Source organism: Micrasema longulum, unplaced genomic scaffold (genome assembly GCF_059751315.1).
Source record: "Micrasema longulum isolate JH-2025_06_02 unplaced genomic scaffold, ASM5975131v1 h1tg000060l, whole genome shotgun sequence".
NCBI classification, from domain to species: domain Eukaryota; kingdom Metazoa; phylum Arthropoda; class Insecta; order Trichoptera; family Brachycentridae; genus Micrasema; species Micrasema longulum.
Genome location: NW_028277267.1, coordinates 377,120 through 401,048, shown reverse-complemented (window position 1 = coordinate 401,048; position 23,929 = coordinate 377,120). Strand labels below are relative to the sequence as shown.

At 31.3% G+C, this 23,929-nt stretch overlaps 1 protein-coding gene across 1 annotated transcript in view; it reads left to right on the top strand.

Moving 5' to 3' along the window:
• The first annotated feature begins 280 nt into the window (after window positions 1-280).
• The window catches only part of LOC148285097 (suppressor of lurcher protein 1-like), a 120,324-nt gene continuing 96,675 nt past the window's right edge, over window positions 281-23,929 (top strand). The window contains exons 1-2 of the mRNA XM_088230318.1: window positions 281-447; window positions 4,758-4,975. Coding sequence (XP_088086444.1) covers window positions 281-447; window positions 4,758-4,975 — 385 coding nt within the window. The remainder of the gene's footprint in view (window positions 448-4,757; window positions 4,976-23,929) is intronic.

Genomic DNA, 23,929 nt, shown 5'->3' with positions numbered 1-23,929 from the left:
GTACCCCGTTTCAATCTAGGCGATAGGGAAATATCACCTTTTTTTACATTTTTGAAGTTATAAGAGTCTATGAATACTGTCCAGTACAAAAACATTTTTTGCTACTTATTAGTATATAGAATGGGTGCGTGTGAGTTGATTTGGGGTTGCATGAGAAAGATAAATTTCAATTGAAGTTATTTTTAAACACACAAGTTACATCCTATTATTTCGTACTGAAGGAATTTGCAATAGCGAGCACTGGCGGAAAGCTGGTGGCCAGGCAACACGAAGTGTCAAGATGAAATGTGTAGAGTACTTTCGATGTTCGGCGTTAAGCAGCCTCGTCCAGGCTGACGTTGCAGTGGACTATGCGTTGCGGGCCAAAGCCGATTTTAGACCTGCCAACTTCACGGCTGTTGGTGTTGCCCACTTAGGGCCGGTTGCATCGACAAAAGTTAAGTTAAAGTCAGGGCTAATGTCAAACAAAAGTTACTTTTATGTCAAAATGCGTTGCATCAAAAAAAGTTAACTAAATATTAACAAAAAAGTTACTTTTATTTAACCGGCCGCCAGGGGACCGTTTAAAGTTAAGTTTAAAGTTAAATGCGATCTGCCATCTGTCAAAAAAGCGTCGTGAGTGTAAAGATCTATTGATCGATCTGTGAAAAGTTGCACAAAATGTCCATTTTATCTGATTTTTCGTCTTCCGGTGACGAATTTATCATCGAGTATATTCTAAATCGAAAAAAAAACTGTTCAAACCACGAACGGACCATTTTTTTGTGGGAAGAGTCCGACTTTATCGCAAGATTTTGAATGTCAAAAAAGTGAAGAACTAATAATTATTTGAATATTTAATTGTTAATTATTTTTCAAAACACGGGACTTGATCATCTGCGGCGTGGTGTAAAATAAATATAAATCATCGCTGTATTGAAATGCTGTTTATTTATTTTTAAATAGAGCTAGATTGAGCTCAGCTAACTCTTTCTGGGCATTTAAAGCTGCCATAGTTGCCCAAAAAAATTTTTTTTTTGCTCTATTTCTAGAGTAAAAAGTTCTTCATTTTGTTTTAGCTTTTGCTCTTTTAATTTTTTATCTAGTTAAAAAAGGACGATGTCCCTTTTGTTCTTTTCTTCTCCGAATGCGCAGTGTTGCTTCGTCCTTTCGCACACACTGAAAATTGGAACGAAATTTAAAATTTTGTGCCCAAAGACGCGTCGCGGGGCATGTGTATTGCTACATGTAAATAAACAAGTACGTGCTTGCGCAAAAATCCCAACAAATTTTAGGGTGAAACTTGAACCTTTACAGTGGCAACATTCTTAACTTTAACTTAACTAAAATAATGTTGATGCAACGGAATTTTTCAGTTACCAGATTTTGAGCCTTAACTAAGTTTAAATATTAAACTTTAAACTAAATTTATACCAACTTTGATGCAACCGGCCCTTATAGAAGCAAAAAAAATATTTTTAAATCTGTAATTTTGAATTCCCGCAAAAACACTCAATGCATTGGCCACGCCCCTAATACGTCATAATTCATGTTCATTTTCAACTTTGTTCCAAACCATTTAATTGTTTATGGAACATCACGAATCTTGATGTCACAACTATTAATACCAAACATATCGCAGTTTTTTAGTGTCATTTTTTATACATTTTATATAAGTATAAGTTATATATTAAAACATTTCTCCTCAATATCCACATTGATTTTGAAAATACATTTAATTATTCTAAATCCATTTCACATATTTTTATATTTAAGGTGTGGAAAGGGAATGATTATGATGATGATGTATTTCATTGTGGTAAAAAGCACGGTTGTGCTTCCAAAACCATTGACGCGCGGATGTTTTTACGGCCTCATCGGGTCAGGGCTGTATGGAGGATGAGGCAAAACTGCTCATCCAATTTTCAAGGTCATTTAAGTGGTGTGACGACTCGTGTGTGGTCTTGCATTGTCATACAAAAGAAGAACCTCTGCCATATTTTTTTTTAGGAAAATTCGCTGAATACGTGTCTTAAGCTTTTTAATTATTGTGCCGTATTGGACAGAAATTATTGAGCATTCTTGCTCCAAAAAATCAACCATAATCACATCTTTTGCATCCTTGAACACTATCGTCGTAACTTCCATGTCAATTGCACAGTTTGCGCAGATCGCACAAAGACACAATTCATCTTTAGTTATCCGACGGTTGCCAAATGATGTCATCGACTCGCTAAATGTTGCGTTAAGGTACTGCCGTCAACGGCCTGCTGCTTCCCTTTTTTCAGCTAACAGTGTTTGTCCTTCTGCTTCATTACAGCGACAAACCCATGGTCCAACAGTGCTGACTGCCACTGTTGTATCACCTTTCACATGTTTTACTCTTTCATGAATGCAAATAAGCGTTTCACTTTTTGCATTCAAGAATCCCATCGCAGAAAGCTGTCTAATACAATCATCTGTGTCGACCATTTTGCAAATGACTGTAATGCTGTCACCTGTTAATGCAAAAAAATATTAGGTACTACTGTAGTAGATTGTAAAAGAAGGTTTAAGGAATAGCGCCAAATTCAAATATGAAGCTCCATGCTTTTTTAGATTTTCACAATAATTATTATCGCTCAATTTTTGTATAAGTTTTACAAATCAGCGCATTCAAAGAAGAGTTAAAATTTAAATAAAATAAATAATCTTGAATGTTTATGTTTTAAAACTAGTTGAAGCTAAAAATCAATTTTTCGATAATAACTAATAAACCACGTGTTAAATAAATATAGAATAAAACAAAAGCTAGAGCAAAACGTTTCCGGAAAATTAATCAGGATTTATTATTTTCCAATGGAAGTGTTTTGCCCGGCTTTTTTGTATAAAATATTAGTGATTCTTCCTCCCGCGATTTCCCGACATCCGGTAAATGTTTCCTCCCAGAAAGCCTTTCCACCTCCTCCCGGATCTAGTATCCCGTACTCCGGATGTGGTATTTTACCGCCGATGCGGGAAAGTGACGGCAAAGGACTTTTTACAGTGAGGCAATATTCGAGGATTGCCGCTTCCCGGAGCGCGCGATTTTCCCTATTTTTTCTCTGGATTTACGATCAAAATGGTTTTATATTTTATTTTTCACTTGTTTTCTTATCTATCTATTGAATAAGTAATCACGTTTTTATGAGGGAGAAAACAAAGGTTCTTTTATGCTCGTTTTCTATATCGGTATGCATGAAATTACATTTTATGTTATGAAAATACAAAATTTAAAACCTTATAAAAACGAACCATCAAATTGGTTTGAATTTCATGCATTTTTGCCAAAAACGTCTAAATAGAATTTTTCGGTCGTAAAAAAATATTTCGGTGTAAAAGCTTGTCAAAACGTTATCATTTTAAAATTAAAATAATTGGATTTCGATAAAATAAAAATTATCTCATCAGAAAAGTAATACCTCCGTTACATTTTAATTCATTTATTCACCAATGTTTGGAGTACGTCCAAATGTTTGTAGACACGCCAGATTTTTTACCTGGGGAGTTTTTGATATTTATTTATTCATACACATAAACATATTGCGAAAAAAATGACGTGTCCCTAATTCTATGAGGCCAAGAGCCCTGTGTTGAGTTGGGATACAACATTATGGAAAGTGAAAGCACGCATACTATTAAGTTTAAAAATATTACATAACTATAATTTTTAATAATCATCTGAAAAAGCTTAACAGAATACGAATGTATTCGATGTCTCGCAGCAGTCTCCTGCAATGGTCTCTTCCCTTGGACAAAATCCAAAATTGTACACTTGTTTTTGTGTTTTTCAACTTAGTATGTTCATCAAGGATATTGAACACTATTGGGGATAGAAAAAAGACAAATTTCTTTAAACAAAAACCGTACGTAATTTTTCGTATAAAATAACTCAAATTACAGAAAACCCTCGTACGAGCATTCTGCTGGGATCTTCTCTTGTAACCGCATGGCCAGAAATATGACGATGTTTTTTTTAAATTTTTTTATGTTGCAAATTTGTTACGAAAGAGAGGTAAACCATTTTTTTAGAAGGGAATATGGAAGTCTTGTCATTTACAGGGCTTATGACCTTTCATTGGCTGGTTTATTTTATGTGTTTAGTGTGTCCAGATTTCTGTAGACATGAACAGATTTTAACCCCCCTGTATTAATATTATTTTATTACAAAAGAGATAAAGAACATCAATTTAAAGTCTAGGCATTTTCAGGGCTAACCTTTCATTGGATAGTTTATATTGCCACTTTACACACGATGTAACGTTCTCCAGTCTGTTTGTGTTTTATGCCTAAAACTATAATCACTTATTAACTTTATTATGTTTAAACATACATATAAAGTGGTCACTCAAACTACCCAAAAACACGTCGTAAGCCATGTAAATTATAATATGACAACAGAGATAAAGAACATTTTATACAAGATTATACAGAATTCTAGGCATCTACAGGGCTTATGACCTGTCATTGGCTGGTTTAAGTGGCACCTTTACACACTGAGTGATTTCAAAATTGTACCTATTTTTTAACATCCACATTTCTTCAACTTTTCCATCTGTTGCCTTTTGTGAAATAAAAATCTGAAACACTAAGTTGTCTGGTAATATCTGTCACTTGGCGGGGTCTGTATAATGAGGCTTTTTTTGCGTTGTAGATTTTTGTTCCCTATTCTTCAGATCAATCGGCATAAATCAACTCAAAATTTGAGCAAATTCGATTCGTGCTGGAGTAAATCTGACTCTAGTTGTGTTTCCTTCCAGCTGCATGAGAGGCGACTACCTGAAGCTGTTCCCGCACGTGGAGCGGGGGGAGGTGAGCGAGTACAGCGAGGGGGCGGGGGCCCTGTGCGGGGGCAGGTCCGCCGCGCCCCCCGCCCTCTACTCCTCCGCGCGGGCCTTCGTGCTGGAGTTCCACTCGGCTCCGGGAAAGGCCGCTAACGCCACCGGCTTCCTTGGATACTTCAAATTCATCGACAGAAGTAAGAATTCTATTTATTTATTCGTAAATTTATTGCATACACATTACTGGTGGCTCCAGAACGAAAACACTGGCCTTGCATTTCTTTGCATTTTCTCTACTTGTATACCAGCGATAAGAATATGTTCAATGTCAGCCCGAGCAATTGGAACCAGGGGTTTTATTTTTATTGCTTTAGCGGACGTATAAAAAGCTTATATCTCGCGTATTTACATACAAGGCGGTTTCTTAGAATACGCAAAATAAAAATGTTTTCTGCAGCTGCGAGATCGGTTCAGAATAGCAACGCAGATCGAAACGCGGCATCCGCCATTTTTTTAGTTTGCATACTGTCTGATACACACTCACCTTATACGCACGTTATACATGACTAAATCACCGAAATTCCAACTTACGTTCAGTCAATACGCATGTTAAAAGTGACGTTACAAATGAACTTCAAATCTGTGCATGCGTTGGCACTTCATGAAATATGTATGTTGTCTTCTCACTCTGATGCACGATTTACTGGTATAAAGCATAGTCTATCTCGCTCAAGTCACTGTTTTATCAGATCTTTTTTTTTTGTAATTTATTTATTTTATTTTATTTTATTTTATTTGGGATTTTTACAGCTATTACATAAACAAAATAAGTAGAAAAATCTTAACAATGCTAAAACCAATTTAAAAAATCCACTGTAAATATAATGACACATAATATATAAGAAAATAAGTTTGGTCATTGTATTTGTGTGACGTTTGTGTTCATGTGTATGTGAATGTGTGTATGCTGAATGAATGAGGGAGAGGATACATGTGCGTGTGGGAATGAATGAGGGAGAAGGTGCGTGTGTGTGGGTGCGTAAGTATAAAAAAATAATTGTATTGAAAATGGTACAATAAAGAGCTTAGTAAAAAGTTAGAAACCTTTTTGTTATCAAGAAATGATATAAATTGTTTTTTTTTTTTTTAAGTATGTTAAATTTCAAAACCGTATTCTGAAAAAAAATGCATTTTATTTTTTAATTGAACTGATACACATCGAATGAATAATGTGCGACGAGTCCTATACAATACGGTAGGTAACCAAAAATGCAGTAAATACGAAATAATGACAACAATAATATAAGGTTTTACAATACGCGAACGTTGATTTAAAACGAACACACAAATGCATATTACATGCACCTACACTAATATATAAATAAGAATGACATATAAGTTTGATAGAAATAATTCGGATTATAAAAATCAGGTGTCACAAACAGTTGGCCCGCAGTACGGGGATACATAATTATATTAAAAGATCTTATCACTATAAAACTTATATTTGTTCAGGGATAGAGAGCAACGGAGATGAGGATGCGAACAAAGACAATTTATTACCTATGGCAGTTTTGATAAATTTAATATTTTTGGTAAATATATCTATTTCGTTAAATTTCCTGTTATCTACCATCTTACTATCCATAATACGGTTAATCGTAGCGTTTTTTGACGAATTTGTTTTGCATTTAGGTATGTGGAAAAGTTGTGTATAACGCGTTTGTCCCTGTGGTACCTTAAAATGAATGCGGGTAACCAATAATTTCAAAGTAAAGCTCGTGCAAAACGGAATATGCACCGGTGCCGTGACGATTGCGTATGCAAAGACAAGATACGAAAATCGTTCGTTAGAGTCGATCTCGCTAGATCTTTTATCGCTAGTTTTGAATATAATGTTGTACAAGTATAATAACGTAAGGAATCCCTGTTCTTTTGTATGACTTATTTTCACTAACTACTACTACTACTACTACCATCACGCCATTTCCCCGTAGGGGTAAGCAGAGAGAATGGACCGCCACACACGTCTATCCTGGCATACACTCCTAGCCTCTTCCACATTCATACATCTTGTCATACATGCCCTTCGGTTCTGTCTGCTTTTGACATGACCAGACTTAAGATTTTGGTTTATCTGATCATGCCACGTCTTCCTTGGTCGTCCTCGTCTAACGTTGCCGTTCATTTTTGCCATATATACTTGTTTTACCATTCTCTCATCGTCCATTCGTTCTACGTGACCAAACATTTATTCATTTATTTTATGCGCATTCTAAGAAACCGCCTGTGATGGTCAGTTTTAGTGCTGCAGAACAGCGTTTATTTGATATTTTTAGCAATATGTTATAATTAATTACCCACTAAGTCCAAAGACTTTAAGGTGAGACACATTTTTTTAGGACAGGTTTATTTTACACACTTTTTAAATAAAATATTATCATATACATTTATTAATTAGTTAGGCTCGATCCAAAATAGTTTTATCTATTTTTAGCTGGAGATTAAAAAGGTTCCTTTCCCAAATTAGCAACAAAAAAAAATATTTTTCAATTTCATTGTTTCTGATTTGCAAACTCCAACTCATAAAAAATCTCAGTAATTTGTATGCATAGTTACAACCAATTTGTAATAATATATTCTTAATATTTGGCTCAATTAAGAATGCAGTCGATAATTGTAGCTATACAATTTGACATATACTAAAACCTTATGTTTTAATTATAAAAAAATATCATAAAGTTTTACAGATGAATGCAAAAATTATTAAATACCTCCCTTGATACAAAAAAAAAATACTACATCTACTAGTATTCCACCCTGATGCTGCAAAACCAATCGAAAATAAACACAAGTTCCGGTCAAAGAAGATTGGTCTACTTCTCCATTAAAGTGTACAACCTACTTCCATTGTCCACTAAGACAATTAGTTAATACTATCAATTTATTTAAAACGATTAATGGAGGTTGGATGCATTTATAAGTAAATCAGGCCAAATAAGCAGAAATATGTTTTTATTTATAGTGTTTTTGTTTGTAAGTTTTATGTGCTTTTATTGTTTGAAACGTATTTAAAATTGTGATTTAATTATGTTTAATCGGGCATGTTTCAACTGTCAACCGCAACCATAATACAAAATACGTCAATGAGGATATGAAACTTAAAAGAGGGGTCAACACTGTTTTAGCATCTAGGCAATATTATTATGTTGGTAAAAATCTTTATAACCTTTTACTGGAATTATGCAAAAATCGGAATGTTGTCAGGTTGATGAAAATGTAGATTTTGCCCTTTCATGACATTGGGTATAGGGAGTCAGATAGGTTGATGCATGCCGTGGATTTAAAATTCTTACTCGATGGTGAAAATAAAATATACTTAAAATATTTCAAACAAATCATCATTTCGCCAATATTAAGTAAAAAAAAATATTTTTATTTTTTAATATACACGGTACGCCGTGCCTTTTACCTTATTAAGACACATTTCAAATAATCTAAACACTTCAATATGATGTGAAAACATAAAAATCAAATTGAAAAGTATTATGTTACAAAAATACTAAAAGACAGCATTATAATAATAAAAATACGGATATTGTTTTATTCCACTTTTATTTATAAATTTTTACCAGTGATCGGGTTCCGTCGTAACCGACATCGTCAGACTGGTGAGAAACTAAACAATTTGTCTGTTATATACAAGGCAAGCAGAGGCTGAAAATTATGATTTTATATAATTATGGAAATAAAAGGATTGAAATTAAATTCATTTAACTAAAACGTAATAACCATTGTATGAATTTAAGTTTCGTTTGAGTGTATATAATAAAAACCGGTGAAAATGATATTATTTTATGAAGTGTAATAATGAATGACTTATTATTAAATTTGTTATTAAAAAAACTCAACATATCAAAACACCGCATTTTCGTATAAAGAACGTACTTAAATATATATAAAAAAATTAACAATGTGTGAAAAATAGAGATTTTATTATTTAAGAGGTACAAAATATAAATATACAAAATACATTATAATTATTTTTTATCTCAAAAAAATAAGTTACAAAAATAGTAGTAATAATAACAATTAAAGCAATAAAACAATAAATATACATATACATAAATCGTGAATCCTTTATGTATATGTCGGTAGTCAGATGGCAGAATGAACTATGTATATTTTTTTCTGTTTTCTAGTTTTCAAAAGTTTTATAAACATTTCAGTGAATACGCATAGAAAAAAAAACAGCATCATTCTGATTAGTAATTGAATATTGAAAAGTGACACTAGCCGCCCTCGTGGTTTAATGGTCAGGGCGTTTGCCTGCCATGCAAGAGATCTCAGGTTCGAGTCCCGACAGTGCAGTGCCTTATGCACCATTAGGTGCGGAATAGGAATGAAGATGACGATGACACTATAATATTTTAGTTTGTGGATAAAAATCTTGAAATTAAGTAGCATCTCAGCTGTCCTGAACATTTTTGAAAATTACAGGTGGTTTTTTTTGCCATCTGACTACCAATGTATTGTAGCAAGTTTATATTTTATTTGTCTGTTATTTCTTTAAAATAAATTAGCTTTTAAATGATCAGGGATCAGGTACTCAAATTTAACTGCTTAGCTTGGAACGGGGCATGTATTTTTGTAAACTAGGCAAAGTTTTTTTTTTTAATGTGAATATCGTAAAATGTATAAATAAATTTAAAAAATGCTACGTGGTAAGTACTTTTGTTGGTTATATCCAGTAAATAACCTTTAACATACTGTACTAATAAACTTTCTCGAGTCACAGTGCGTTTAACCTTAGGTAACCTGAGATTTGAAAATGGTCGCCTGAAAATCACCGTCGAATTCATTTTATTAAAATTATATGTGTGTCTTGCTTAATGATTTTATTCGATTACACATATATATATCTCTATAGGGAATGTTTTAAATATTTGTCTCGGGTACTCGGCATTTCGTCGTTTTCTAAGATAGATCTACAAAATATTTCATTTTAAATAATCTGTTACACCTAAATACGTGTCATTTTTCTTTCGTAGTAGTTGTCGAGATATTAATTTATTAAAATTAAATTGCCGCGTAGGTTACATCACAGGAACGAGCGGGTTAACGTAGCTAAGGCGTTTTGCTGGGTACAAATATAGATCGATTATCAAGAGCCGGTGCCTTCACAAAACTCACACAAACGCATTTGAAATTTACAGGAGAGTGATTTTATAAAGGTAATATAACAATTTAACCAAATATGCTATCTTTCTTTAAAATCTTTGTCGGGTTAGAGGGTTGTGTATATGAAAAAAAAATGTCTAAAAAAACGTAGTACATTTTGTATTTAATGTTTTGTGTTCATCATATAAAAATAAAAATAACTACAATGTAATATTAATGCAAACCACAAGTCATATTTTTATAGTAGATTGTTTTAAGTATATAAATAATGGATTTTTTTGTTTATTAATATATATTTTCTCCAGTATAACTTGTACCGGGCATTTTATTTACTATGTATTAATTACTATTATTTTGAACACATAAATATTTTGTAAAGAATGAACATGTTAAAAAAAATAAAAAATATGACATTTTCTAATCAGATGACGATTTTTATATACACAATAATTTAAAAGATTCTTAAAAAAACATAGCACGTTTGATTAAATTTAATATTAAAGGTTTTTAACGTTGTTTACGTTAACAATGCGTTGAATGCGTTTTAGGTACTAAATAATTGACCTATGCATACGTGACTAGATTAACTAAGAAAGTACATTTATAAATTAGTGTTGTTAATCTATAATGCTCATGTATTAAATTCATTTTTTTATATTTTTTACTATTAAGAATCGCCGCAAAATTTAGATGAATGCAGGAACACCCTATTTTATTCCCATATCATTGGCAACAAACAAAATAATTGTTGTCTTTCTCACGCTCATAAGCGCATCTACGCGAGAAAGACGGATATTATTATCATAATGCGTATGCCGTGCAATGTCATACCGTGCGCTTATTCACAAATACTACCCAAGCAAAAATTGTTCGCGCCAGCTCATCCTAACAGACCAGTAAGGGTAACTACCTGGCAGGGAAAAATACAGAATTCGGACAAACCTAAATTATTGTTCATTTTACATTACATATGAACAGTATTATCTCTTTTAAATCTTTCCTATCACATAAAAAAAATTAAAGGCATAATTTAAAAATGTAGTCCATGTTCAATATGGGATTGCCCTGAACTGTTATCTCCCATCCACTTCAGGGTACCTGGAAGAATGACTTGACAGGTGCCACCGTTTTTTAGCAACAATTTACGGACAGTGTATACTTGTTATGCTGAATTGAACAGACTTTATGAACTCGGCAATAGTTATTCCCACGTATCGGATATATTTAGTGTGGGGTATTGTTCCTATAGAGCAAACCTTTCAGACTTTTTCAAAGATGGTGAATGGTAATTATATTTATTTATTTATACATTTCATAATATATACAATGTTTTGTTCACTTTGCCCAGCTGAATGAAACAGTCCTTACGATTTTCTTGTTAATTACTTACTTTAAAATATTTTATTATTTAATTTGTTTTTTTATTTATTCTCAAATTGTTTAAACTTTCTACTGATATGTTGTATATTTTTAAGATGAATTTTTTTCATAAATCTTGGGTAAAAAGAAAGTTATGTTATTTTTAAAAAAAATATCAAGCAAAATATTTTTGTATTATAAATTTTTGTAAAAGGCAGATTTGCCGCTTATGTTAATAAAACAAAATAAAATGTTATCCTCTCACTCTGTACAAAATGTTCACTAAAGGTCAGGCGTGCATTTAACAGATTCGTGTGTAACCAACATTATTTTCCTTTTTCTTTCCTATTTTCCTAAAAGGCTGAAACACAAAGTACAGAAAAAAACAACCGACATAGCCAAAGAACGGAAAAACACGACTGAGACAGCGTGTATTTGTGAAAAAGAAAAAAAGAAAAAATGCGAAAAACTTTTCAGAATTTTCTAAAAAGAAAGAACGTTGGGTGGTTACATTATGTTTTTGAGAAAAGGAGAAATAAAAATATCAGACTACAAAAGAATTTCCAAATCCTTTTACAAGTTTGAAGAAATCTACACAAACGTGGTCTAGACGCTAAAACAAAAAAATGTATTACGTATGAGATCGATAATAAATTTGATAATTTATTATTTAGGCTACCTAAATGATGGGAAGGATAATTTTTCTTTTTCTGATTTGAATTAAATTTGTAACATATTATTTATTGATGCATTTTTTTTTGTAAAACTCCAAATAAGGGTCTAAATATTTAATGTAGCACTGATTTATGTGTACTATATATATATTTTTCAAGTATATTTTGAGTTTCGCCTTATTGGGGCATTTTCAAACAAAAGTCAAGATTAAATAGACTGGAAGTTAACATTTTACAACAGAGATGAAGAACATTTAAGAAAAGGTAATATAGAAGTCTAGGCATCTACAGGGCTTATGACTTAAACCAGCCATTGATAATTTATTATTTAGGCTACCTAAATGATGGGAAGGATAATTTTTCTTATTCTGATTTGAATTAAATTTGTAACATATTATTTATTGATGTATTTTTCTTTGTAAAACTCCAAATAAGGGTCTAAATATTAAATGTATCACGTTTATTTTCGTTGTTTTTAGTTTTTTTTCTATACATTATCAAAGATTTTGTCGTACAATTAAATGTTTTAATTTTTACCGCATGCAAAAAAACATTTTTGCATCTCCATTTCCTTATTCTGACTATATAAAGTAGATTTTTATTTATTATATATACGGCCTAAGCCAATTACAACAGTTACATGAAGAAACATAAATGCAAGAAACACAATGATCATTATACTATGTAGCAAAGACAAACAAGGGCAAAACAATAATGGTATACAATATATTAATAAAAACGAAAAACATAAGATTTCGAGCTAAACCATGCCAATCCAACTTCATCCCACACTGTTTAGTCGCGAAGAGATCTATGAAAAGCCGGAAGATCTATCCCAAAGAATTCCAAGTCGTGTGATGAATTGACTAATCTACACATTCTGGACATTGGGGCATAAAAAAAAAAGTTTCTCTTAAAAGATTTTATAAAAATCATATTTTGACTTCTGGTGACATGGTTGGGAACATGAAAAAAAAAATGATTGCAACAGAGATGGGACATCACTTATAGCATTATAGATATAAGAGATATGTGTCAGATAGCTTCATCACGTACCGCTCCATAACTCAAAATAATGTTATTATGCATTAACATATCACAGGTCACAAAAGCAGTTATTTTCCACTATTGTCGTTTTAACAGTTTCTAATCACAAAGCACAAGAGCTTTCCCCTGTTTGGTAGAGTATTCCATTTTTTTTTTTTTTTTTTTTTTATGTAACTTTTAACCTTTGACGTGCAGCTTGACAACGGCAGACTCTAATGTAGCTATTGACGAAAAGCGGACGGTAGCAAAAAAAACTATTTCATTTAGTTTTGTAAAAGTTGGAAATATTTTGATCAACGAAAGGAGCACGGAAATTGACCTACCTCTGATGCTTTAAGGGTGGTTTTCTATCTTGAGCCCTGTATTATGAAAGTTCACTATGAATTATGATATCAAACAATTTCACAACGAAGTTTGACGATTCCGAGAACTCTTATGTGATATAATGTAAAAATATTGTTGGTTTTTTTTCCAAATAAAAATGTTTCTTACTTCTGTTTTGATGTTAGGTAGATATTGTAGGGACGGGTTAAGAAAAAGATGGGAAAAACGTGTAATCGGCCAGTAGTAATATCGATAAATGCTGTTTTATACTAAACATTAGTAGGTGTGAATTTTTTCCAAATATAAAGATATTTATATATTTATATACCCCCGTCTTATGCGATCAGACCACCTTGCCTGAAGTCTCCCGACATTTCTTCTGCCCGTTTTAGGTGGCCATTTTCAGGACTTTTTTAGTCCACATGGAGTCTTTGGTTATATCTAAATAAATAGCCCAGCTCCATTTTTGGTTGGCCTATGGACTACATCGGTGACCTTTGATCTCGTCTGAATCAATATGTTGGTTCTTTCATCTCTAAATGAGATTCCCGGCATTCTCAATTCCATAGCTCTCTGTGTCACTGATAATTGGTGTACTTTTTCTTGAACTCAAAACTTTCACAACTTTATGTCAGTACAGGGAGAACGCATGTATCAAAAAAATAATTATTTTAGTAATGTGGGGATATGTGGAGATCTAAGAAGGGAAGCCTATTTTCATTATTGGTCAATAGAGGGGTTAAATAAAAATAAACCAAAAATATATTTATTTTTTACCTTAGCAACCCAATTTGAAGATCGCTCATATTTTCTAGTCCACTGCATAATAACATCATTATATTTAATTCCTAAAATTGATTTTAAAAATCGACTCATATATTCCGTGACGTGAGAATGGCAAAAATTAATTTACCATATATGATGTTATAGTCTTATATGTTAATCGTGTTTATGAATATATTATTTGATTTTAATTATTTATTGTCAACTTTTATTTTATTTATTTTATTTTATTTGGGAAATCAACAGTTCTACATACATATTTTTAGTAAACAAACAGACATAGTGTATTAACTCAGAACAAATAATAGATTTTCACATAGTATACAAAGTTAGTAAAGAAAATATATTACGTATCAAATAAAAACATACAATTCATACATATAAAAATGTTATATTCATGTACTCAATAATCAAAGATTTTTTTAAATATTTATTTTAAGAACATTAAGTTACTGTAAATTGGGCGGGATAAGGACAAAAATGCTTGAAGAGAGGATAAGGAGGGGAGAGGAGATGTACATATTTATTATTATAATGTCTACTAAGTTACATAATACATTTTTAGTGTAAATTTTAAATCTGACAGAGTGATTTTTGTGTAATCTATATTTTTAAATCTTGTATTGTACATTGAAAAAGTCCTACGAAAAAAAGCATTTTTAACATACGATGTTTTACTTATTGGTACATGAAACAGGTGGTACCGTCTACAAATCCTGGCTGGCACATGTAATGGAATTCCATTGTAATGATTTAATAACTTATATTTACATATAAGTTATTAATTTTAAAATACTTGATACACTTCCATTTATTTGTTTAGCCAATAATAACATCATTGTATTTAACTTCTAAAATAGATTTTAAAAATCAACTAATATATTCCGTGACGTAAGAATGGCGAAAATAAATTTACTTTACATGATGTCAGTCTTAAATGTCGATCGTGTTTATATCTATTATATTATTTGATTTTAATTATTTATTGACAATTCTTGATGAAATTCCATTTTTATGAGGTTATAACTTATATTATATATAAGTTATTAATTTAAAAATACACAAAGGATTTTTAAACAAAAACAAAATGGTCAGTATTACGCAGTGTGTAAAGTGGCCACTTAAACCAGCCAATAACATGTCATAAACCCTTTAAAAGCCTTGATTTCCATATTTCTTTCTCTTAAATGTTTTCAGTTTCTGTTGTTATTTGTTAATACATGTGAAACTTTGAACCTAGATACAGATAGCCAAGACACTTAAAGTTTTCTAAGTGTTGTCTATTTTTTCAAAAGATCTTCAACTCTGTAAGTCTGGCCAACACTTAGTGAAGTGTAAAGTGATGCTAAGTTCCTCGTTCCTCCACCATGTCCTGTGAAAACTTTACTTAAAGCGAATTGTTCCGGAGACGGCACGAGATATATTTATATAAGCACACATCTTGGTTGCACGTTGAGCTCTTAAATCGTAAAACAAATTCCAAAGCAATTTAATTTAATACAAAAAAATACTACCGAAGAAAATAAAATCAAAACATATTTTTTAAAAAATGAAACCCTTAAAGACAGTTGTTTTATAGTGAGTGTTATCAACAAAATCTTTTTTAATTTGTCATAGAATCAAAATATAAGTATGTATGCCTATATATTTATGTATAAATAAAATAAACATTTTATCCAATACTACATTTATTTTTTTATTTATTTATACTTTTACATTATTTGTCTTAATTTTTTATACAGAATAATGTTCCCTCACTGGGGTTGTCCCGTGCCGAGGAAAACATTTTACAAAATGTGAAACATGCCTTTAATTAGCTATATAACAAAGTATACATAATAATAACAAAAAACGTAATTAATCCAATTAACCTAATTATCATTAACATAATAAACAATATAAACTTAAATAATCACAAAATACAAAACCAATTTATATAGACCGATAGAACAAATTTCATAAACAGTAAACACATTTTACCTATTTGGCTTGATCCACTCATTGAGCCGTGTACAACCCACCTCCACTATCCATTTCTGAATAGCAATTTTATATTGTGAGAACGGATTAATTGTCCTTATGGATAATGGAAGTAGATTGTACGCTTTAACCGAGCACTAGACCAATCCTCTTTGACCGAAGGTTGTATTTATTTTATATTTTTTTGCAGCATCAGGGTGGAATATTTAGTAACTCTTGCATTTGTAACGGAAGTTAGAGAATAATGTTTACGTGCGTATAGTAACAGAGTTTTTACATTAAGTTATAAAATATAAAATTATAGATATAACATTGAGATTTTTAAATACACCTAGAGAGCTTGTTTTGATTGAGACTCTTAAGATAACAAAAATGGTGTTAACAAAAGATTTCTCAATTTTTTTCCCAAATGAAGACAATAAGAGAACACAAAAATAAAACAATTAAACGTAACTATGCAGAAAGCAGGCAGTCCTCAGTTTTGTCAAAATATTTGTATTATCGGGTTCAAGGAGGTCGATTCTATTTTCTGCTAAAAACTGCCATACCGCTTTCATACAAAAAAAAAACTGTAATAATCAACTTCTGACTATGTCATGATTTCAAAATGTCACGTATACGAATATCTTCTCATATTTTCAGGAGTTGTATTATATATAAGATCTAGTTGTTTTCTGCAAAATGCATATTTAAAAAAAAATAAACTTAGACTTAAAAAATTGCCATTTGTGATTCTTTTCACAAAAGTGCTTCTATTCGTTATTCCTTATTCGAATAACCAACAGCTACATTTATTATTATGCATAAAAATCAAAACAAACAAATAATAAGCCAATGACAGGTTTTCACAAATAGCACCACAGTAAATTTTAATATATGCTCAAACATAAAATAAACAATGATCTAAATATAAATGCAAAAGAAAAAACATAAAAAAACGCTACGAAATTATTTCTAAAGCAAATGCCGCACTTCGTTATGATTATTCGTAAATAAATCTATGTTTAATGATTTTGTTATAACATTCAAATTATTGAAGTTCGCCGTAAATATGAATTATATAATATTATATCAGTTTCATAGCTGGCCTGCTTTCTGCATATCTACGTTCAACTACAACACAGTAGTTAATCATGAATTCTCCTTCATTATTTCATAACTTTAATTAAAAACATCTTCACCGTACACTGCGCCAATGTTGCAAGCAGTTTTGCCAGCTTTATTCCTCAATTGAACGCGAACAGAAGTTATCGAAAATTCTCACTTTCTTATACTTGACATTTCATTTTAAAGACATCAAATACAATATAAAATCATTAATACTAAATTCGGCTGTTGCAAACTCCTAGATTTAATAAACATTAATATACTAATACGTAGAACTGGACAAAACAGTCACCCTTCTCTAACCAACTATCTTTTTCACTCACCAATACCGCGTATACACAGACTAGGAAACGAATGTACCTCTCATATCGACATTTTTAACTCGAGTCTCTGTGAATTCAAATCATCTCTTTATAAATATTTTATGATGTTCTACAGTTAATCAACAAATTATTTGCATTAGCTACTCATGCTTATGATCTGGTGTTAATTCTTTTTTTTTTTTATATCTTTTGTATGCTGACATACAAATGTACATGTAACTATATAATATATTTCTTGTTATTTTTATTTTCCTTTTTATACCCATGTTTTAATATTGTTTTTAATTTTTTGTACATCTAACTAACTCATAATTATGTATGTTTTTTATTGTAAAAGGAACTTGTGCCGTAAAATAAATAAATAAATAAAATAAATTTAAAAATATTCAAATTTCTTACTGAGACAAACCACCGCATACCCAAGATTCTTCTGAGACACCTATTTTTAAAGCTCAGTATTTTGCTGTTTTTGGCCGTAGTGTGTTGCCACGATTTACATCCGTAGAGAAGAATAGGTGTTATGCCGGCTTTATACATGCGGCGTTTGGTTTTCACTCCTAGCCGCACTCCCAGTTATTTTTGAAAGTTGACTCGGTTTACAGTCCCAATGTATCTGTGGAAGTTACAAAACCCAAATGTCTTTTATTTTAACAACAAATCACGATAAACATCCACGAAGAATTTTTGCTAACAAACTTGAAGTTCTGTAAGTATAATATGTTGGTGATTGAATTTAATAACATATTTTGATATCAACGATGTAAATGTGGGAGTAAGCCATAAGTTTTGAGTGGCTGCAATTGTTTCAAGATTGGGTTCTCAAGTAACATTACGAATAGTTGACGCTTTAGTTGAATTAGTAAGACCGCCATACAAATCATTACCACAGTAATATAATATATTTCCCCTCGCGAAGGCTTTTGTGTAATTCAAGTATCATTTCTTTGCTACTGGTTAGCACTAAGTTATGACACGATAAAAGATGCTATAAGAGACAAAGCAGGAAAAGTTGTAGAATTTCCATGAACTAGTTAGGAAAGAATAAGGAATTGTATATGAGAATGTTTTTGAGAAGTGTGAACATGAAAACTTCCGAATTTTCATAGAAATATTCAGACGCTCTCACGGAATCCTTCGGGACTTTGCTCAACTCTTAAAGAAAGATGTGTTTGAATAAAACGTGCTTGCATCATATTTATATATGCAAACAAACATATTTGGTCTCCTCATTATGTTACCCATATAAACAGTATGGAGAAGGTCCAACACAAGTTTTTAAGATTTATAAATTTCAAATTAAACATTTCGATTGAAGAATTTAACTATAAATGTTTGATCAAGCAGTTAAAATGAATGTGAACTAGTGATAGAACGGAAATTTCAGACTTAGTGCTGCTTTTCAAGTTATTCAATAATATTTTCGACAGTCCCGAACTTTTAAATTGTGCGAATTTTTATGAGACAGCGTGGGACGAGACAAAATACTTATTTTACTGTCGATTTACATAGTTCAAACTATGCCAAATACTCACCTATTCCACGGTCCCACATGTAAGCAAACCAACATGGAAAATTAGATTGATTTAATTCCTCAAAAAAAAACCAATCAAAATCATTACGTTTTAATCACTTCTTTTCCAAATTATAAAAATGTACCAAGTGTTATACTTGTTTTACTGTTTATGCTATGATACATAGCCTCTGTTACTTCAATACTTTTTTATTTTAACTATTTATTTATTGTTAATTTGCTGTTTACCTATGTTTTAATTTCTAATTTAATTTTTCTTCATTATTTTCTTATTTTTTGCTGATTTTATTTCATGTTTCTTTATTTTTTATACTGTGTTCAGGTGTTTTTTTATTATAATTGTTTTTCAATATTATTTTATACTTTGTTAAAGGCGTAAGCCGTCGAAATAAATGAATAATATATGCGGCAATAAAGGGCTCAAAAAAACTCATATCAGCTCAATTATGAATGAGCCCAATTTTTCAAAGAAAAATATTCGATTCAACCCCCTGGAGAGTTACTTATATTAATGTATCAGTACTTTAAAGCTGAAAGGATGGAAGTCAAATTTTTTGCAAAATTGAGTTATGAATGTCATTTTGTTTTTAAATTCAGATTCTATTCATGCTATAAACATATGAATCCTCCGGTATACCACTACTGAAAAAACTTGTTCTAAAACACCAGTAGTGCAGTAATAATACTCTGCTTTCAACAAAATTCTACGGTTTGCTAGTATTAAAGCAGTGGATACCGAATAAATTCCACAATTTTTTTAACAAACTACCTCTGACGCAGCGAAGGATTTTGCACAAGATTTTGTCTTATTGTCATAATTAGTCATATTTAACAATTATGACATTTTTGTTGCCGTTTTTCATTACTTTACTTTGCTATTTTTACATACTGTTTCCTTTCAATTACTGTTTTATCGCTATTAATAATATGGCATTAAATTTATATTTACCTGTTATTTTCATAAATAATTATTGTTTTAATTATTGGCACGTCATTTAGTGTTTTGGCTGAAGGAAAATTTTACAAATACATTGTTTTTCATTAAATACTCTACATTACCTTATTACAATGTTCATATTTTAAAGTTAGAAAGAGTACAACGTAAATTCCTTAGATTCATCAATTACAAACTTAATATACCCACTGAAAATATTGATTATGATAATTCATTATCTACACTAAATATGTCAACTCTATGTAAAAGAAGAATTTTAAATGATTTATTAAATTTATATAAAATAGCAAATGGCGTATTGGACGTCCCGGAATTAACTAGTGTTATCAGCTTAAAAGTACCTGTTCGAAATACTCGGCAGCTAACGTTATTTTTTTAATCTCCTGGCAGTCACAATTATTATTACAATTCACCAATACCTAGACTACACCGGCTAGGTAACGAGTATGGTGAAGTTGATATATTTTGTCTGTCTTTATATAAATGTAGGTTTACTATTCAAAAGGCTATAAATTAATTTGTGTAAAATTTCTTAATATTGTTCTTTATTTACTATTTTTTTTCTCATGTATCTCAATAATAATTTATAAACTTATATGTATGTATATGTATGCGTGTATGTTTTCATATGTGAATTTATTAAATATTTTTCTATGTACCATATACCTATGTTGGTACATTTTCTGATTTTTACTTATTATTGTATCTTTTAGCTTTTCTTAAGTTATCTTTAATTTTAACTAAATTTACATACTCATGTTTCACTTCTGCACTTGAATGTAATTTCTAAAATATGTAAAAGCCCGTAGGGCGTGTGAATTAATAAATAAATAACTTTTTATACTAAAGTCCGAGGAAGAATAAGGGCGCGGGTCAGGCGCTTAGAACAAAAAAGATTGAAATCCTGTAGTTATTTGATAATCCAAATTTTAAATTATTTAAAAAAAAATCTTCTTATGAAAAGCCGATAAATCCAAAAAAACAGCATTAAATTGTGTTTTCACTTCAAGAGATACATTTGAAACAGTTTTACAACTTCAAACTGCTCTCCTGAACAATTTACTAAATGTGACATCCAGCATTTCAGCTTAAAGGTACAGATATTACAACACCATCATCATCATCGGCATCATCATTCCCTTTCCGCACCTAATGGCGCACAGGGCACTGCATCGGTACACAAATCGCAGCGCATCTTGATTTTTTTTTGTTACATGAAGGTAAGATGACCAGTCTTACGCTTCATGTACCAGTTCAAGGACTATGAGGCCCGATACTCTGATGGTGGAGAGTGCAGAAGAAATTTCTGCGCTATCTGTACCTAAAAGAGTCTGGATATTATCCTTGACTCTTCCTAACCGACTTTTTACTGGGGATGCTAGGCAATTATTCATTATGGAGGAGGAGGAGGAGGGACGTTCATTTGGGTGTTCCCTTTTTCCAGGTGATTGATGGTTGTATACATAACTCAGTAAATCTGATGGATGTCAGTCTGTTCGAACCTGATAACTATCTTCGACAAAAACAGCATGGATTGTTTTACCTACCACGATGCAGACCCAACCTGCCAATGGTTATGCTGGTTGGTAGAGCAATCTTGCTACTTGATCGCATCACCTCGGATGTCAACATATTTCACGACAGTGGGCCTTCCCTAAGGAAAGCACTTTCTAACTTTTAATTATTTTTTTAAAATTTTTGTTATATTATTTTAATAACATAACTATCTACTATAATTTGTGATCTATTATTGTATATGGAATGAATTGGTTTTTTTTCTGTAATGTTTTTAATATCTGAATAAAAATAAATGTAAACAAAATAAACAAATATTCTAGAGTGAATGTACACTTTTAAATAAATATTTCGTATCAACCATATCGAGAATCAAACCTGAGATCTCTTGAATGGTAGTCAAACGCGTTGAGCATTACACCATGAGGCCGACAAATACAAACATACATATGTATTTAACAACAGTTTTCAACAGCAAAAATCTAATGTGATTTAATCAAGCCTGGGTGTTCTGTGATTTAATTCACCACTGTAATTGAGCTTCCTTGGCTGTTGTGGAGCAAAAAGAGAACATACCCTTTTTCAGTCTTCTTTTTTTCTCATCCCTCTCCTTTTTTCATAGCATAGTGTAGATTATAAGTGTAATTTAGTGTAAAATTAATAAAGACATTTTAAAGTAAGTAATTTACAAGTCTAGGCATTTCCGTGGCTTATGATCTGCCATTGACTGGTTTCGGTGGTCACTTTACAAACTGTGTAACATTCACCATTCTGCCAATGTTTGAACATTCACATTTTTTCAATTCTTCTATCTGTCGATCTTTGTGAAGCTAATGAGCTGAAACCTTTATTGATGCGGGTGGGATTCATCTGACTGAATGTTATCACCTACATACTAGGCAACGCCTGAAAATATTTTTCTTTTTTATACTTCTTTTTAGACCAGCTGGTTTCTTAAACAATATTTTGAGCTTTTCAATTTTTGTGAGTTTGTATAATATATTGAATTTGTTTTTGTAGTTATACTTCATTTTTTTAAATTTGGTATTTCAAAAGAGATATCTCAATTCTTTTGTTTCCGCTCAAGGGCGTCTCATAATATTACAATAAATATAAAACAACATTTGCAACCCTAACGACACTTCCACGAAAGAGTAAGCAGAGAGTAAAGAATGCTTAACGCATTTATCTTGATAACCACATTAATTCATGTTGTGTTTTACAGATGAAAATCTTTTTTTTAAAAACATTGTTCGAATTATCTTTTACGACAACGCTATCAAAAACTGTTTTTATAGCTACAGTCCTTAATTTAATTTTTAATTGATTATCATAAAAATAACAATTTATATGCTTTATTATTATCACTGCAACAGCAGAGATATCTTTTGTTCCAATTAATTTCTTAATTTAAAAAATAATTAAGAAAGTTGTTTTTGTAACCAAAAGTATTCGCGCGATGTGCAAATTCGTAAGATAATGTTCTTCAATGAATTATTTTTTTTAATCTTTGAGTATCAATCTCACTTGAAAAGTAATTAAATTATTCAAATGTAAAACTTATATTCAAAATGTATTCAGTCTGAATAATTATCGGTCTAAATAGTCGCACTAATCGTATCCGAATCGAATAAAAATGTTTTAAATTACTATTGGATTACCCTCAAAAGAAAATTATCCTGAAGGTTACGCAGAATATAACTAAACGGAAAAATTTGTTACAAAATGATGTGTATTTTGGTTATTAATGGGACTCATACATAATTCGACATAAGCTGTGTCAGCTTTTTTTCTAAACGAAGAAAGCAACACCAAGCAAAAAAAAATAAATGGAGCAAATATGTTTATAATTCATAGCATCTTTACCGTACACTGCGCAAATATCAATAACAGCTTTGGCAGCTTTATTTTCTCGATTGAACGGAAAAAGAATGAAGTTTCGAAAATTCTCAACTTCGGCTACTTGACGTTCTATCCTAAAGGCTTGTAATCAAAAAAAAAATATGTGTCGGATTTGAGTGTTGTGTTGAGAGTTGGAGCTCCTACCTGAATTGAAGATTGACAGAAGACTTTTTTAGAGACAAATGCACATTTCTTTTATGGTGGATAATTATACGGAACACGAGAGTATTGGCAATTTAAGTTGAAGTGACTGCACTGGATTGGACTACACACTAAAACTGAGTGACTGCGTTGAGCTGACACTCAGAACTGATCTGCTTGGGCTAACTTGCTTGGGCTGACGGGGCATAACCACACCCTGTGGTCTCTTTATAGAACACGTTTCTTTGTTCTTCATGTCTTTATGGCGTGAATGTACTGCAGGACGTTGCTCTCGTGTAAACGGACGTTTTATGTGCAATACTGTTAAT